The sequence below is a fragment of the Dermacentor andersoni genome, chromosome 6, assembly GCF_023375885.2.
Source record: "Dermacentor andersoni chromosome 6, qqDerAnde1_hic_scaffold, whole genome shotgun sequence".
Lineage (NCBI taxonomy): Eukaryota > Metazoa > Arthropoda > Arachnida > Ixodida > Ixodidae > Dermacentor > Dermacentor andersoni.
Genome location: NC_092819.1, coordinates 139,508,388 through 139,525,319, shown reverse-complemented (window position 1 = coordinate 139,525,319; position 16,932 = coordinate 139,508,388). Strand labels below are relative to the sequence as shown.

At 46.5% G+C, this 16,932-nt stretch overlaps 1 protein-coding gene across 4 annotated transcripts in view; it reads left to right on the top strand.

Moving 5' to 3' along the window:
• Nucleotides 1-16,932, top strand: part of vg (transcription factor vestigial) — a 78,182-nt gene that overhangs the window by 5,381 nt on the left and 55,869 nt on the right. For all 4 annotated transcript variants that reach the window (XM_050172186.2, XM_050172185.2, XM_050172184.2 and 1 more), the window contains exon 2: nucleotides 14,507-15,146. In XM_050172186.2, coding sequence (XP_050028143.1) covers nucleotides 14,507-15,146 — 640 coding nt within the window. The remainder of the gene's footprint in view (nucleotides 1-14,506; nucleotides 15,147-16,932) is intronic.

Below are 16,932 nucleotides of genomic sequence, written 5' to 3'. Positions count from 1 at the left end.
ATATATATACGATGCATGTAACGCACTTGCATCCTTGGATTTTATTTGTCAGAGGCTGAACGAGTGAACTATTCGCTTCGACTTCTAGAATGATTTCGCTGCCTCTGCGAAGGACTCACGCTCTTGGTTTTCGAGATTACCTTTCAAAGGCGAGTATGACGATGGCTCCAATCACGCGGAAAAGTTGTTTACGCGACTGCCACTTAGCGAGACAGCCACGTTGTCCGTGAAAACGTATTAACCGAAACCAGAACCGTACCTCGTGCTCTCTTTAATATCGCCCACAGTTAGCCACCCATACCTCCACTTTGTGACGTTGTCACTCAGGGGGCATATTAGATTGGAGGTAACGATCAACGACAATACCCCTGCCCGCACAAAACGAGCTTTCAGTACACTGAATAGAGGTGGTCTCCGACAGATGCGTTTAGGATATCTTGCTTGTTGGCGTAACAAAGTGGTATGTAGATCTGGGCGAGCACGAATTGCGAATCCATGGTAGCTCTCAGAGGATCATTGACAGAGGTGGTGAAGTAAAATGACGAAATCGCACATAGTTCGTATCACATGTAGGCCGAAAACTACTGCCCGACTCAGCAGCGCTCATGGCTGACATTCACATTGGTGAAGTCATTTGTTGCTGCGGCCTCCTGACGTAGAAGCCCTGCGCGTGACTCAGAGGCAAGTTTGGGACCTTGTTGAGGCCCCTATAAATAAGATCCTTCCGCCGGTTGCTTGGCGACTCGCGCAGTCTCGTCGCTTATTTGGTTGGTGAAGGACGGGTGAAAGAATCGAACGGTCTGCCGGCCGCACAGGCGTGCATTAGGAGGATTCCTTCTTATCGACGTCTGCTATCACGGACCACACTGCAGCTGAGATTTCCTGGCGGCGCTGTGTATGGCGCTATACTCAGCGTGTATCATTTTCTTGTTCGCTTAAGCGACGTACGCGCATCGACGAGGTGATTCCAAGCACTTCACAGTTAGGAAGATTGTTAGGGAGAGCAGCTGAAGAAATAAGCTTCGAACGCTTATTACCGCTAATAGCAGAGATTACAGAGCAAATTAGTTGCATACTGAATGCGATGTATCCCCAAAGTGTGAGACACGGGCCATAACTTGGCATACGTATATGCGATGACATTCTGTCTTTTGCTTTTCAATACTCAATCTATAGACGGAGGGCATTTTTGAACGTTCTTCGTCGAAGTGCGCTTACTTCTGGTGGCAAGGACCAGTCAGAGAAATTCGTATGGTTCTTCAGATAAGCGAATCAAAAACGAGGCACGTGACCCTAATGAGCACGCACAAGTTCGTAATTCATATTCGATGTATAGCTATCAGACCAGAATAAAACGTGACTATGCAGTCATGAAGATCAGAACATTGAGAGCACGTGTATGCATAAGCAGCTGCCCAAAGTGCATGCATAACGAGCCGTTATGAGATGTGAAAATATGTGCAACAATGGCGCTTTTCGACCTGGTAAACATCACGCACCTTGTGTTGACTTGTAGGGAAATTCCTCACGCTCTACTTGAACCTCACTTTATATATTTTGTTTTGTTTCTTTTATTTTCACGAGCCTACTATACAGGCACAGCGTGAAGATCATGCCGATGAACGGGAGCTTAGACGCACACAGTCCTATCGTCTCGTCTTCTTCACGTTCGACCTCAGTCACGAAACACTGACAAGCTATAACTTGCCTCTCTTTTGGTGAGTGTACAAATTATTTGGCAGCGTCGACTGATGTAAAAAGAAAATTCAAGGCTGGTACATTGTAGCAATTCCTTCCGCTGGATTATATGTGCCACTCTTGGCATCCGCCACTCACGCACGGCTGATCACCTTCACGGCACAGGCGCGCGGAACGCCGCTCTGACTACTGACAAAGCCCAACAAAAAATGACATTGGAATTCAGTCGTTTCAGTATCCCGGCGCTGGTTACCGTCATGGCACCAGGAAATAATTTCGAGCTAAGAAGAGGCGGTAAAATCAAACCCCAAGTTTCACCTGATGTGCATTGCGAGTACCGCTTCCACAACGGAAAGCAAGGCATTTTACTCGTCCACGTAGTTCAGAGGCGCGGCTGAGATGCCGGTTGGCTAATTAATTCATGACTAGGGTACGATGAATCACTGAACGAATCCAGAGAAGCATACCGCACGCAAGAGGACACACTGAAGCATTTCAAGTACCTATATACACTATCTTTGTGTACCCTTTGTGAACACTGCCAGATGCCTGAAACACTGGAACACATACTGTGCGATTGCCCAGCATATACTCTGGAGCGAAGATCATTAGAATGTTTCCTAGCCAGCGTTGGCAGGCAACCACTGCCGGAGGAAGCTATCCTCGGCCAATTGGCCTGACACTGCAATTTCAACGCGTGCAACGAAAGTGTTGTTGAAGTTTATGCAGGACACCAAGCTGGACGAGCGGCCCTAGAAGGCAACTGTCTCATATACATAAGCACTCACCACTTCTTTTATCATCATCATCCATCCCAGTACTTTCACTCCCCTTCCCTCTTCCCAGCGCAGAGTAGCAGAATAGAGCCCACTAGCTCAGGTCGACCTCTCTGTCTTTTCTATCAATAAATTCTATTCTATTCTAATATATTGTGTACCCTCTTGTACGCTGTCTCTTTGTTGAATATTCGAGTAGTAATTCCGTGCCATAGTAATTCCTAACCGTGCGTGAATTTCACTAATTTCACTAATGTGACTAATTTTGTTGAACTTCGCCAATTAACTTTTCAGTTCTTTATTGTACGACACATATTGCAACCTACAAATTAAAGCCGGGGAGTTCGCAAGACCGAACTGTCAACTTTGATCGAATTTTCAGGCTGACACCAGTTTCGAGGTACAAATTCCCGAAATTGGCGACTAACTTTATCGGTGTCCCAGTTGCTTTTGTGCTTGTATGCCTAAAACGACGCTTTGAATAAAAAGTAAGTGGAACAGCAGTGCATGCTTACCGAAAGTTTGATGGTGCATATATATCACGAAACGGGTGCTGTCATCGGTTTTCGCTCCAAGTGGATATGCTTTGCAAACGTACCTATTGCTACTTGTACATTGCAATATGTGCCGTGAAGCAATTAAGTAAGAAATATTTAGGTAAGATTTGTTAATTACTCGAATATGCATTTCGATTTATGGTCGCACTAATGTCTGCCGCTTAGGGTATACTGCAGCTCAACGACTATTATTACGCTGTCTGCCACAGGCGACTTATAAAAGTTGTATATATGGTCTTAAAATGCACCCCGTATAATAGTGTCCGCACTTTCGACAAGTGGGCTGCAGCTTCAAGAAGCTGTAAAACAGATAATGAAAAAAGAATGCTCATATTGCTATACTCCCTGGATATTTTTGTAGACACGCCAGTGGCCAAGTTATGTTTTTATTTATTGACGCAGTAAATGGCTGTTCAAGAGGCAGTGGAGGAAGGAAGCAGCACATAAACGTTAGAGGGCAAATAATGTATATAAAACGCAGAACACAACACACAAATCACTTACCAATGAGTTGCAGCTAAATTACCGCAATTCAAATGTTCAACAGTGAATAGTGAAAAAATTCATAGATATAAAGACAGAGCAATTATTTGGGAAACAGCGCTCACTGCTAACATAACATTAGCTAGCATTTCATTGAAGCTTTTATATCTCTCTATTTCTAAAGAGAGAGATATAAGGGGAGAGGAAATAAAGCCTGATCGAATCGGAATGCGTCGAGGCATGCTTTTAAGTTGGTCGAACATATAAAAGCAAAATATATTTTTAAGAAACCTAATTAGAACACGTATATATTAATCCAGGTCACACACAGCCCCGAATGCGCGCCGACTGACACACTGGGACCACCGGTTTCAGCCTTTTTCCTTACCCACACCGACCCCGTAAGTGCTCTGGACGCTGTTTCCGTTTTCCGAGACACGCTGTATCGCGGAGTGCAGAAGGCGAGATGCATGCCAAGCTGTAGCTTTGCATCACAACAACGCTCAATTGGGCTAGCTACGGTAAGCGGCATCATCATGTCCCACACACATCAAGGGAGATATGGCGCGGATTTCTGGCCCGCTCTGTCCGCACCGTCGTCGTTGTGGCACGCCTCAGTGACGCCACTTACGTCATATTCCGCGTCACATCGACTGGTTCCAGCTCTTGTAAGGCTGACGCCATTCACGCCACCCGTATGAAGCGTTCCCACCCTCCGAATTCCGATTGCCTTGCCCTATGGACCGTCGTCTTCATCGATAAATTGCTATGCGTTACACGGGTCGACGGCTAACAGAAGCGAGCGATGTTGGCCTGGACTTTTTAAGCACATAGCACTGTTGTTAGTTCACAGAATCCTTCGAAGCGCTCATGCACAGAATGTGGACGACTCGGTCCCATTTACGCCAGTGTCTTCCTAACGTTCTTACATCTCAAATTAGCACATGCAGTCATCACGAAAGTGCTCAACCTATTAACACGAGTGCTTGCATTTATTCTCTACATTTCAGATCATTTTTTTTAGCCCAAGTAAACCTTTGTATGCGTATCTGAAATATATCTTAAATGCACACAACTCTCTAAATTTTTCTATGGTTCTTGCTTTCGTATTCTCAGGTTGAAATGGTTTGGGCTATGACTGACAATACACGATATATAGCGCTCTTGCATGCACAAGTCCGGAGCATGGCCAGAATCAGCTTATAACGAAATGCACAATCAACTGTAGAAGCAGAAGCCATACCATTATTTGCAGAGGAGCGTGTGATTTTGCTCGAATGTGTCTTTAACGTAAAATGATGTGGCATTTTTGGGTCGGCTGTAGGCACCTATCACGTAATCTTTGTTTGTGTGTGTGTGTGTGTGTGTGTGTGCGTGTGTGTGTGTGTGTGAGTTTCGCTGTGTTCACGACGTATAAAAGCAATTTACACGTGACACGCAATAAACAATCGGAAGGTACACATATATATAAGCGCTTCATTGTCTGCAATTTCTTCATGTTGGGCATTTCTTCCTCCACTTATTGAGTTGCGCTAAAATCAAGAAAAAGCCGCGTAGTTTTTTTCTTAAATAGTTGCTCACAACATCCACAGTCACCAAGCGTCGAATAAATCGGCACTGAACATGCACAGGAAAAATGCGTTCGTCTGAGGAAAATGCGTGTCATGAGCGCCATTTCGCTCACGACATCAGTTGTAGCAGTTTTGGCCTTAGGGTCGATTCATCCCTAGACGAGACCTTCAAAACGGCTCATCGAGCCGGGAGAGCAAGGAGCCTTCAACACGGGCAGCTTAAACATTGATTTACAGAAACAGTGAATTTGAAAAAGTGGTGTAAGAAAACTAATATACAAATGCAATTTCGAGTGTCAGGCTTCCTACATTTCAAACAGGTAGATGCTTAGACGCGGTCCTCCTGATGCATGGAAAAAGAAAACATCAAAGTTGCACCCAACTTCTGGGAACCTATTACACTGACCACTTCACAATGATAGCGTACAAAGGAATAAAAATTGGGTACATCAGCGAGAATATAAGTCGTGAGCTTATATTTATTCCAACAACGCAATCTTTTCTATTATTAGCGAGGTTGCAGTTGTCATTGTTACTTTCAACATTGGCGCCTTAAAAAATTATTTTCCGACCACACAGCACGCGGCCCTTCCTCCCCCCCCCCCCCCCCCCAACCCAACCAACAATTCTGAAACCGCTGTCTTCTTGTCAAATACCCTGAAGAGGTTGAGCGCAAATATATGAGGAGAAAGCAGTCAAGTAAAAGCATGGTTGCCGTCATCACTTGGGGAGAATGTTGCTTTTGCAGAAAATGAGCTCAGGGCCGAAGGAAGCGCTGGAACCACACGTATTTTATATTACTCGCATGTGTTTAACGGTAGCTTTACACCGACAGCGTCAGCTGGAATAGCAAATTTCCAGAGAATGTCTTATCGGTGTTTGCTCGACAACACCTTTTCTGATGCTTCTGATGATGTGCCCTTGTTCCGCCATACACTATTGATATCTTCAGGTCTCCCTTCCTATGAATGTCTGCCTTACTTAGATCTCATCGTGCTAGCGCTCGATTACCTGTTTTTCTTCCTTTGTCGACGATGGTTGCTCTTTTTTTACGACGGGCTGAACGTTGGCAGTGGGTGTTATGAATCCCTCCATGACACCGTTTCTGGAGGCTGTGCACATATTCCGCATGCCTTCACAGATGACGTTTCTTTGTACTGACCGGATGGTTTAGTGTACCTAGTCCTAGTTATTGTACATTAACCGGTATGATTTAGAGGTTCCTTTAGTTTGATTATATCCCTTTATTGTCATCCATTGCTCACGACTGGCCGATCCGAGTGCTAACGTGTACGCGTACGGTTCACTCGCGAGCCAAGGATATATATTTGTGGGTGGATACTGATGACATGAGTCGGGTTTGTAGAAACGCGCCCGATAGTTTCTTAAACCTGCGATATGAATTTCATCGATATCTATTCATAACCATCGAGATCAACCTCCCTGATTTCCTTAGCAAAGTGAAACAACGTCTTATTAGGTACCGTAAACAAAGACTGAGAAACTACACAGCACAAATGTGCCGGTTCTTTCGACCCGCTTTTGGTTTTAAGGAGAAGAATACAAAATTTGTGAATATCGCTTAAAAACGCATCAACAATGATTGTAGCTGCCACAATACACTTGCAAGCGTTACAATTACGGCTGCAAGCGTTTGAGGGATTAATGAACGTGTCAGCGGGGACTCAAGACTGTACGCAAAATTTCTGACAGGAACCTTTTTCCCTTGTGCAGCCAGAAAAGGACCAATTCCATTTCGCTTGACAAATGCCAGTTATTGGTCCTATGTGCACGCAGCAAGGCGGTTCAATATGTGACTCAGTATCTTAGTCCGGATGTCGCGTTGCTCTAGCAAATGTTTCCACGATGTGAAATGCAAGTTAATATAGTCGCTTCAACTTTGCTTGCCTTGGATCTTGAATGGTACGCTGCGGCGCTTAATGTATAGTGCAGCATTGAGTGTGTTTCTTGCATCGCCAAAATTTAATCATTATCGTTTCAAATATAGCCCAAGATTGTTTGCAAAGGATTAGTTTACTATATAATAGACCTTTGCTTAGAAGAAGGAATGCGATTTAGGATCGCCACGTTTTGGCCAGTGTACGATAACTACTCAAAGTGCCGGCAACACAACGTCAAAGCTATAAGGAGGGAATATACACAGCAGCCAAATGTGTAATTTCAAAGCGAAGAACATTTATACCTTCTTAGTGCAGAAGGTCCTTGAAGGACAGCACCGCGCTGTCGAGGACGCGCGTAGCCGCATGACAATAGCGAGTTATGATTGTCAGAATTCCCTCGCGACTTCCATAAAGAGACCCCCACCAATCTTGCGGCTGTACAATGGACGCGAGTCCATAAACGCGAGAGATCCAGGACAAATCGCTATACGAAATTTCTGTAGAGTACTTTGCTGATAGTGGCGGTGCGGGAGGGGGGTTCAAGCTCATATTCTTCTGGCCCCACTGCAACCGAGACGAGAAACGATATACTACCTTTCACCCCAGATTCTCTCCATACGTGGCAGCCGCGACGCTCATAACAGACGCAGACGCGCGCTCACTTATATACGTCGCATTCAGAGAGACAGACCAATATACGTGAGCGTGCACCCCCGGTCCAGTTCGTTGTGTACCGTCCATGCAGAGACCTGGAGAGGCTGCGCGGCTCCCGCGAAAGTAATAGCACGCTGCCGCACGGCCAGCACAGCCAACAGTGTGGCCGGCCTAACGCCACTCGGACCAATCCTCTGACTCGACCCCGCCGCCAACGCTCGCAATAAGCGGCACTGACCCGATCCGTTGCTCCGTGCCATGCGTGGGCTTTCAGGCGGCCGTGCGCGCAGTCATGAGAGGAAGAGCTAGCGAACATTGCGCCCCCCCCCCCCCCCTTACCACGACAGACAGCTTCTCTAGGAGCAAAACGGAAAGGACAGGGACGCGGACGGGGAGAAGAGACGGTGCCGTCCTTCGCGCGCATCCGCGGAAACTTTATTGCGAGGTTTATTGCGAGCCGTTCGGTATAAAGCGCGCTGATGAAAAGACCCTAAGAAAGCGTGCGTGGCGGTAGGCGGAGGAGGCGCTGGATAGTACAGTGCCGGTCACGCGGTTACCTTTTCTTCTTTCTTTTTTTTTTCGGGCACATAAAGAGCGACGAGAAAACGTGTTACGAGGATATGTTTGTCGTGAAGAGACGACGATAGAGAGAAGGAGAATAAAAAAGAAGAATTCGTTTTATCGTTACATCGGCTACCATCCTGTAAGTTTTCTTGCGGTGACCATCTGTAGTACTCGCCAGTCATTGAGCCTTCAACAGCCATGTGGGACGCCATGTGAGGAGCATGCATCTATAGAGCGTTCCGCGTTTCGCGTTGAAGTAAAAAATAAAATGAAATAACTTTCATGCACATGTATATGACTTCTAAAATTCGTTTCTATGCGAAGGCTCAAGTATATTGAAGTGATTTGTAGAAGAGCAAGAATGGGCTCGTGCAGGCAGGGACGTTAAATAAATAAAGCAGGTCTCAGACAGCTATCATGCTGAACATTATGCGGACAAATTCATGAGTACAATAAAATTACACAGTCGTTGACTTCTATCATGTATGATAAGCTACAGTTAAATGGCAGCAGTGATAAGGACGGGAATCAAATCATTTTTTTTATTCTTGGCGTTAAATCAAGTGAACGCTCCTCAACATCCGTACGAACTATTCATGTGTCTTTCCGCTAATGCTAGATTTAAATATTTTCTATGCAAGCATTTCGGGATACCGTTAGAACAATTCGTGGCTGTTTTTTTGAATCCTCAGTTTTCTCTCCATAGTCTGCACTATATGCCAGCTTCCTAAGCCTCACGACATCAACATAATTACCCCACTATATATATAAGTGCATCCAAAATACCGAAAATGCTCAAACACCATAGCTGGAACAACAGCTGAATATATATGAAAGTACTCGTATAAACCACCAGCGAGGCTTCTCTAAGAGAAGGTGTCACCTAAAGATGTTACTCAATGTCCATGTTGAAATACAGGGCCCTTATTCAGAAAAAGAAAGAAAGAAACGTTACAGCAGTTCGTAAGAAAAGATACGAGCAAATGATGATTTTAGACATACGAATAGAGAAGACAGCCGGTGAATGACACGCAGCCCTTAAGAACAACGGGCTCGTGAATTCCGCCCTTTGGTCAGTGCTTACGAAAGCTCTTTCGCTCGAATTGTTCGTAAAAACAAACTGCACCAATTGTGATTCTAGGCACACCATCAGCGAAAGTGACAGGCCACTAGCAAAGAAAACTTACGAACGAGGAACTGTTTAAATTTGGCCGAACTTGCCAAGCTCTTTTCCTTAATCAGTGCTTCTGTGCAACTGACAATGCGGCCTTCCGGCCTGCAATGCCTATTTATAACACGTTACTTTCCAGGACACCTTATTTTATAGGTAATCTTATCCAAAGCTTTGGCAGCATTAGAAATCAACTATTTTGAATCATTCCACCGTCTTATATTTACGTCATTATTGATAGCTCACGATGGTAGTCTGGTGACATGGAGGGCTGTGCACAGTGTGGAACTGACGCAAGTTACTAAATTCGTTTACTATATTTCTCCAGAAAAATCCATTCATTAATTACTCAAGAACCTACTTCTTCGTAATGTATCGCATCAAGCTCAGTATCTGCCAACATTGTAACTTTTACCAAATAGAGTTTATTTTTTTATTTTTTTTCGAATGTGAAAAGTAAACATTAGCCCGCAGATATTCCCAATGAAAAATGAATTTCTTGGAATCTTTATTCATACGTGTGATTGCGTATCTGTAGTCATTCGCAAAATTACCATGCGGATTCGTCTTCCTGACGTCTCGCAGTACAGAACCATTAAAACGAACTAATGTGCAATAGAATGGTTATAACTATAAGAAAAAAAAAAAAAGAGGAGTCGACACTAATGGCTCTTAATAAAACACACTTCTGAAAGCGGTATTTCGCTCCGTACTACGTAAAGTCACTGCAAATACTTCAGGGATCGTCAAAGCCGCACGTATGGCGTTTCTCGCGCAGTGATAATGAAAATTCACTCTATGTTTTTTTTTCTATAACGGAGGCATTTACATCGTATTTGTGCCCATACCGACTAACCATTACAGTGGAAGAGGTGTTAATCACAATGCTCTGCTATTTATTTATAACTGACGCACAGACTATCTTACCGTGAATATTTAGGTACCAGTGCTGGAAAGCTTTCAGCCAGAGCAAAGGTCCGCAGTACTTCATGGCAGTCACATACGATTACATTCATGCCAGGAATCTGACCCGGCGGAAACGTGCATGGACACACAGTGACACACAAACAGATTGCTCTCGCCCTCAGTATAACCTTCTCGGGGACTTTGTTTTGCAAGCAAGTCTGGCATCGCAACACTTTGCAAACTGCATGTGCTGGCGTCTTAATGCCCGTGCCACGCATACCGCTCAACCGCCGCGTAACACAGGCCGCAGTGTAGTGGCGAGGCGATCGTAATCATCAAATGCCTGCTACGCAGGGAGAGCCCCCCCCAACTTATACTTTCTAATACTTTGCACGCCACAAACCTGCCACAACTAAAGCAAAGAAGCAAGAAACGCTACAGCTACATGCGCACCGAAGTTACTTCGATGATCCGACCCGCTCGATCAGTTAGCGCGCGATGATGTACACCGCGCCGATCGCCCGGCGCCACCACTAGCAGTCTATCGCGACCGGTCATCTGGCGGTGTGGAGAGGCGCGGCGTAGCCTTTGAAGAAGAAGAAGACGCCGCGCGTTTTTACCCGCGACCGCCGCGGCGAACAATGCCGTGACCTTGCAACGCGTCGCGCATCGCTTGAAGGTCAAGACCGACAAGCCGAGGGTGAGCTTCGGCGACGCTTCACGCGCCAACGAGTACGTGGCCAGGGTACCGTGCCTCGCAAATCCGGTATCGCTCGGTTCTCCGCAGGCTTTACGAATCTATGCGCACATCGGCGTGAAGTGGACCGCCAGGCCCCTCTAATTCCATCTTGCTTTGTGCTTCTTGTCTCTCGAATCATGCATGGCTAAAATCATGTTCAACACGTATAAGAAAACGCTGAAATGCGAGGAAGCCACTGATAACTATCAAGGCAGCGCTTGACACCGCCACTTTCAGAAGCCTATTAAGCCGTTGGGTGAGACATACAAAACTAGTTGACCTTTTTGCGCCGGTGTTTGTGTGAAATACATGCTCCATTCTGCCTAACCTACGGTCCTAATAGGCTTGAAAACTCAAGCCCACTTCCCGGTTGGCTTGCCTCCCGAATGCCACCGTAAGTGCTCATAGCCTTTACATCGTGACTGGCAAAACGTTCCCCAGAGCAGTGCTACAATAACCCATCTTTACCAACAGCCGCGAGGCAATGCTCACTAAATTTGCACCGGAAAGGCTGGTCAGAGCGCACAGCGGTCGCGGTTGCTCTATTTACTGTAGCCTATACAAGGACTGCGGTGCCCTGTTTCTACGACTCGAACCTCTGTGCTCTTGCACCCCGGCTTGCCACTTACTTTTGCGACATGAGATACTAAGTGAATGCACGCATCTGGGGCTGCCTAGCACGCTCACAAACGGCCACTGAGAGCAGGTCATTTCTGGCACTGACAATGTCCCCGCTTTGTGAGCTTGCGATGCATGAAGCCGTGGTGCAGTTATCTTTATTGCTTAAAATAACCTATTCGCCGCGAGATCGAGCTGTATAAGTGGGAGCACCTAGCCGTGTTAGTGTGGATATGCAGTGGGCGACGCGTTCGAAAACATACTGTGGCACTTCGCTGCTGTCGACTTCAGACAAGTGTGGGCTAATCAAACGCGCTGGATGTAATGAACTGGAAGTATATTGCCCTTCAGTTCTACATTTTCTTCCTTTTTTTATTTTAGCACGAAACGCGCAGAGCATTCTTATTTACGCATGAATGAAACGCGAACTGTGATTCGACGGAGGGCTGACTCACGGGCTGACAGTCTGATAGCGCACTTCTTTGGTGCCTTTCTTTATTTGAGTGCTCTGCTTGCGTTATACCTACGATTCTGATATTCCTACTGCGCAGCTGCACTGATGCAGAGCTTCCTGCTAATTTTCCATTTTTCTTACTTGAAAAAGCCCGACAACGCGTAAACTTTTACTGTACACTTTACTTCATCGCTTGAGCAGATCGTTTCTTTTTCCTTTCTTTTTTCTTATGAAGTCCTAAATCGCTACTATGATCAACAAATAATCGATGTGACTGTGTCTGATTTTTCCTTATGAAGTCCTAGATCACTACTGGGATCAACAAATAAGCGATGTCACTATGGTAGCGCGTTAGCACGATCGCCGCATTGCTTTATATGCTGTTATTTCTGTCGCAGTAACAGTAAAAACATCGCATTTAAGCACGAAGCTGTCTTCCGATAGTCACGTACACAACAGTGGTATGGGAATAAGTTCGAAGTACTTTAAGGACCAAGGTACAATTTTGTTTCCTTTATTTAAGCAAACAAATTGCCGTTCCATTCCGTCAAGCTAGCGACGCCTCATTAAAGGCGCACAGTAATAGCCGCTGACAAATCAGTGTTATAGAATCGTGGGTCTAGCGGCGGGCATGGCACACATGATCCTAATGTATTACTGTAATTTCGCTTGCCTTCTTTAATAGAAAATTGAACTAGCAAAGTGCCACAATTCACTTGCAAGGCAAAGGCTTCTTTGCAGTGTGTTCAGAACCAGCTAATAAAAAAGGGCCTTATATATAGACGCAATAAGGTTGTTGATGAAACCACATTACAGAAGCAACAGTCACGGAATTATTCGCCTAGGATGAAGTGCACCCAGTGGTAAAACTGGAGTACTTACATATATTAGGACACCTTTTATTTTTCCATCCACTAGGTGATCCTCACGCCACTTAATTCACGTTTCGTGGTATCACAAAGATTGCGGAATAGCCAGCACAGAACAACAGATAGTCGCTAAACCACGGCACTCACGTCTTATTGCGACCGTTTCGTTCGCTTGGAAGGACGCAAAATGCCTTTTGTGGTGTGCGTGAAACGCAAAGCGGAGACAAAATTGAAATGATTTTGGCAAACGTAGGGGGCGACGATCACATATTGCGCGCTCGACCCGTGCAGTTACCCATCTTATCACAGCGCAACTACAGTGGAAGGCCAAATGCGTACCAGCACTTGCGACTGCGCTACAACCACGGAACGAAAAGTATTTAGAGAAATATGCAAACCATACGCGCACAAGTAAACACGGAGGAGGAGGAGGAGGAAGATTATATATTAATGAATAAGAAGGAGGAGAGGTCGACCTGGAGAGCGTGTCTCTAGCCTGCTACTCCTCAACCGGGTCAGGGGAAGGTAGATATCTAGCAGATGACGCGGTGCTCCATCCGTACTACGCATGGTTCAGACAGTGTCCGCCAGACGGCGACTCCACTCGATCAAGCGGCCAATAGGTATCGACAAACACACATCCAGACACCACGGAGACCAATCAGGCTGGAACTGCTTTTTCATTGCCTTTTGCTCCGTGCAAGCGTGTTTGCACAAGCTCAGTGCCAATCTTCCTCTTCGCATATCTTCTGCTCGCGATCATAACGCTGTAATGAACTTTTTAAATGCTGTAGAGCTCACTTAAAGAGGCCCTACAATGCCGAGGAGCGTAACGGTTAATGTCATATCGACGATAGCAACTCAACTCGTGTTCAGTGTGTCTTCAGATATGCATAAGTCACACATGGGGCCGTCGGCCATTGCAAAAGCATACCAGTACGATTTCGTAAAAGCCACTTCTATAGCCATATGGCGGGACAGTAAAATTGCATCGAACCGGAGAAATGCTCAGTGGCATTTGACGCTTTAACGACGGGTCAAGTATGTTAAAGCGACAGTTCGAGATGCCCAGCATCATATAACCAGCTTACACCTTGGTGTGAGCAAGCGAATGACCATCCTGCGCAGCCTTCGTTGTCCACAATGATATAGGAACTTCCTGGGTTCCTTTATGAGTGGACCGCGCTGGTATCAGCGAAGTCTTTAATTACCATGCCACAAAAGCGGACTTCCGCCTGCAGTCAAGGCGGATAATCGCGTCTAGAATCTAGGCATTATAGATTAGCGTTCCCGCTGAATGCCGGCACAGTGGTAGATCGGCCAATTAGGACAGAAAAAGAACATGTATCTGTTCATGTGTTCCTCCGCATGTGGCTGTTCCAGAAATACTCGACGTATAATGCCTCCCTGCACATACTAGCCACATGTTGAAATTTTGATCGTTTCATTCGTTGTGTGCATACTTTTTCCATGTGGCAATGCTGATCCGCCCCTCACCCTGGTGCATCACATCGTATCTCTCTCGATTCTGTTTTTCCTGCGCAGCGGTTCGTGAGCCCCAAGATGCACGACCTGTTGGCCGGCAGCGCCGCCATGGCCGCGTCCTCTCCGGCGACGCCGCCTTCGTCGCTGCAGTCCCTAGGTCCGCCGCGTTCGACGTCGTCCGCGGGCTCTTCCTCTTCGTCGCACCACTCGCGGAACCACCACCACAACCACCACAGCGGCAGTGGCGGCACCGCCGCCAACAACAGCGTGGGCAGCGGCAACAACTCCTCCGGCCACCACGGTTCCAGTGGTCGTTCTTCATCTTCCTCGTCGGCATGCGCCGTGGCCGCGTCGTCGCCGCCTTCGACACCCCTGGCGGCCAGGAGCCCCGACCGGGAGGAGTCCTCCATCCAGGCGGGCAAGGCCGCGTCGTCTTCTTCGCTGCCCGGAGGACACACCGCAGCGGCTCAGGCGACGGGAGGAGGCGGCTCGTCCCCTTCTTCGGCGGCGGTGAGCGGTGGAACCTCGGCGGTGCCCGGCGACGCGCATTACGTGTCGGCCAACTGTGTGGTGTTCACGTACTATAGCGGCGACATCTCGTCCGTGGTGGACGAGCACTTCTCGCGAGCCCTGAGCGAGTCCGGCGCGTACGACGGCACCGCGGGATCCTCCTGCAAGTCCGGCGCGTCCCAACTCAAAGGTCGGTGCTCGTTCGGACCGTTGCGTATCCTTCCTGTTTCTTTCTATTCGTGGCGCCATAATGGTTCACTAAGTTACATTGCATGTTTGCCGATATGTGTCTCGTATTGCCTCTCACAAATTTCGCTCACTACTTTGTATAGTGCACGTGAATTGTTTGTTTTCCCTCACACCTTCGCTTTATCTTACCGCCTGTCCGCGGCAGGGTATAGCCAAAGGAACGCTCACCTGGTTAACTTTTTTCCCTCCACCCCTTTTTCTTATCTCTGTGTATAGTTCAGCGACGCATGAGTGCACAATTATCATCCAGCAGTAGCAACGGCGCACGAATGGTCCAATAATAGGTGCCATCACTGAATACAGGGTGAATAACTCTATGAGAGTGAGCGTTATGCCCTTAGGCAATCTCAATCAATTCACATGTTTCGCATGCCTACGTGGATGGTGCACGAGTAAAGGCGGCGGGCCAACAGTTGCGAAAGTGAAGTGAATCCATGGTTTATTTAGTCACTGTTTTCAGTGGAAGTAATCGTCGTTACGATTTATTAGCGATGTGTCAGCAGTCACGCGTTCCGGTCACTTCCGTAGAGAACTTCATGGGGGTCACCAATGCTGTCCGTCTTCAAATATCACCCCATTGCGCGCATAGATTTTAACAAACCAAACAATTTGGCTTTGGGGCGTCACAGCGTTAATCCGCTCTCTCTTTGGGCTTTTCAGATTATTATTGCTGAGCGATCGGGTTTATGTCGAAACCACGTAGCTTGCGGAATGAACACTGCATGTACGTTCGTCGCCGTTATAGCAAGCATTTCGTAATCTGTTATGTCACCTGCTTCATCACAGATAAGAACTGTCATGAGAAGTAGTCAGTAACCCAGGACACTGACGTCCGAAAAAGCACCGTATCCAAGAAAATCGTTGTATTGTTGGTCTACGTCGGCACAGAACACGTGGGAAAGGGACGTACTTGCTGCTTTCTGCAAGAGTGGATGACTACTATGTGGACATTAGGAACACTTACTAAAAAAGAAAAAGAAAAGATAGTCAAAAGAAAGTAGCTTGTGAGAAAAGGTGACAGAAAATCGACGTGATGCTTAAAAGCAATGGCTTTTATCCAACTTTGATTCTGCAATGGGTCGCTATAATGGCTTCTTGCCGATATACTACATGTGAGTTATATCAAGTTTATTGCCAAACACTAGAGTAGCCTGCCAAGCGATCAACTATAGACTAACGCTTCCATATAGTCTATCAGCGTCTCTGTGTTGTATGAGCTGCCACCATGATTACCTTGTTCTTACCGTAACGGCTTTTTGGTTTCAATGGCCCTTAATAATTATATTTTTCCCAAACTGCTTTGACCAGTCCATGGTATATTGTCGCTTGTGCTTGTCGCTTCTTGCGTTCAGCACTTGTCCTTGTCGCTTCTGTTTGTGTTGCGTGTCTGGTCTCGCGCTGGTTTTATCATCATGGAATACCTACTATCCCGGTCTCACACCATGGCATACGCTGGGCAGCTAGTCGGTCTTTTCACTTCATTTAAGTGCACCTGTATTGTATCTTGTATGAACGCGTACGTTAGCTACCTTCAATATCCGCTTTGCGTCCTGCCGCCTTAAAGTTGCCTCTCGACCACCCCCCCCCCCCCCCCCGCCGCCTTTCGAATCACCTTAATGACTATGTGCTTATACCACCTACATTATTTGAACAATAATAGTCTCTTGGGTAAAGACCTTTACGGTAATGGTATTATTGCGTTAAAATAAATCGAATTACAAAAGTTC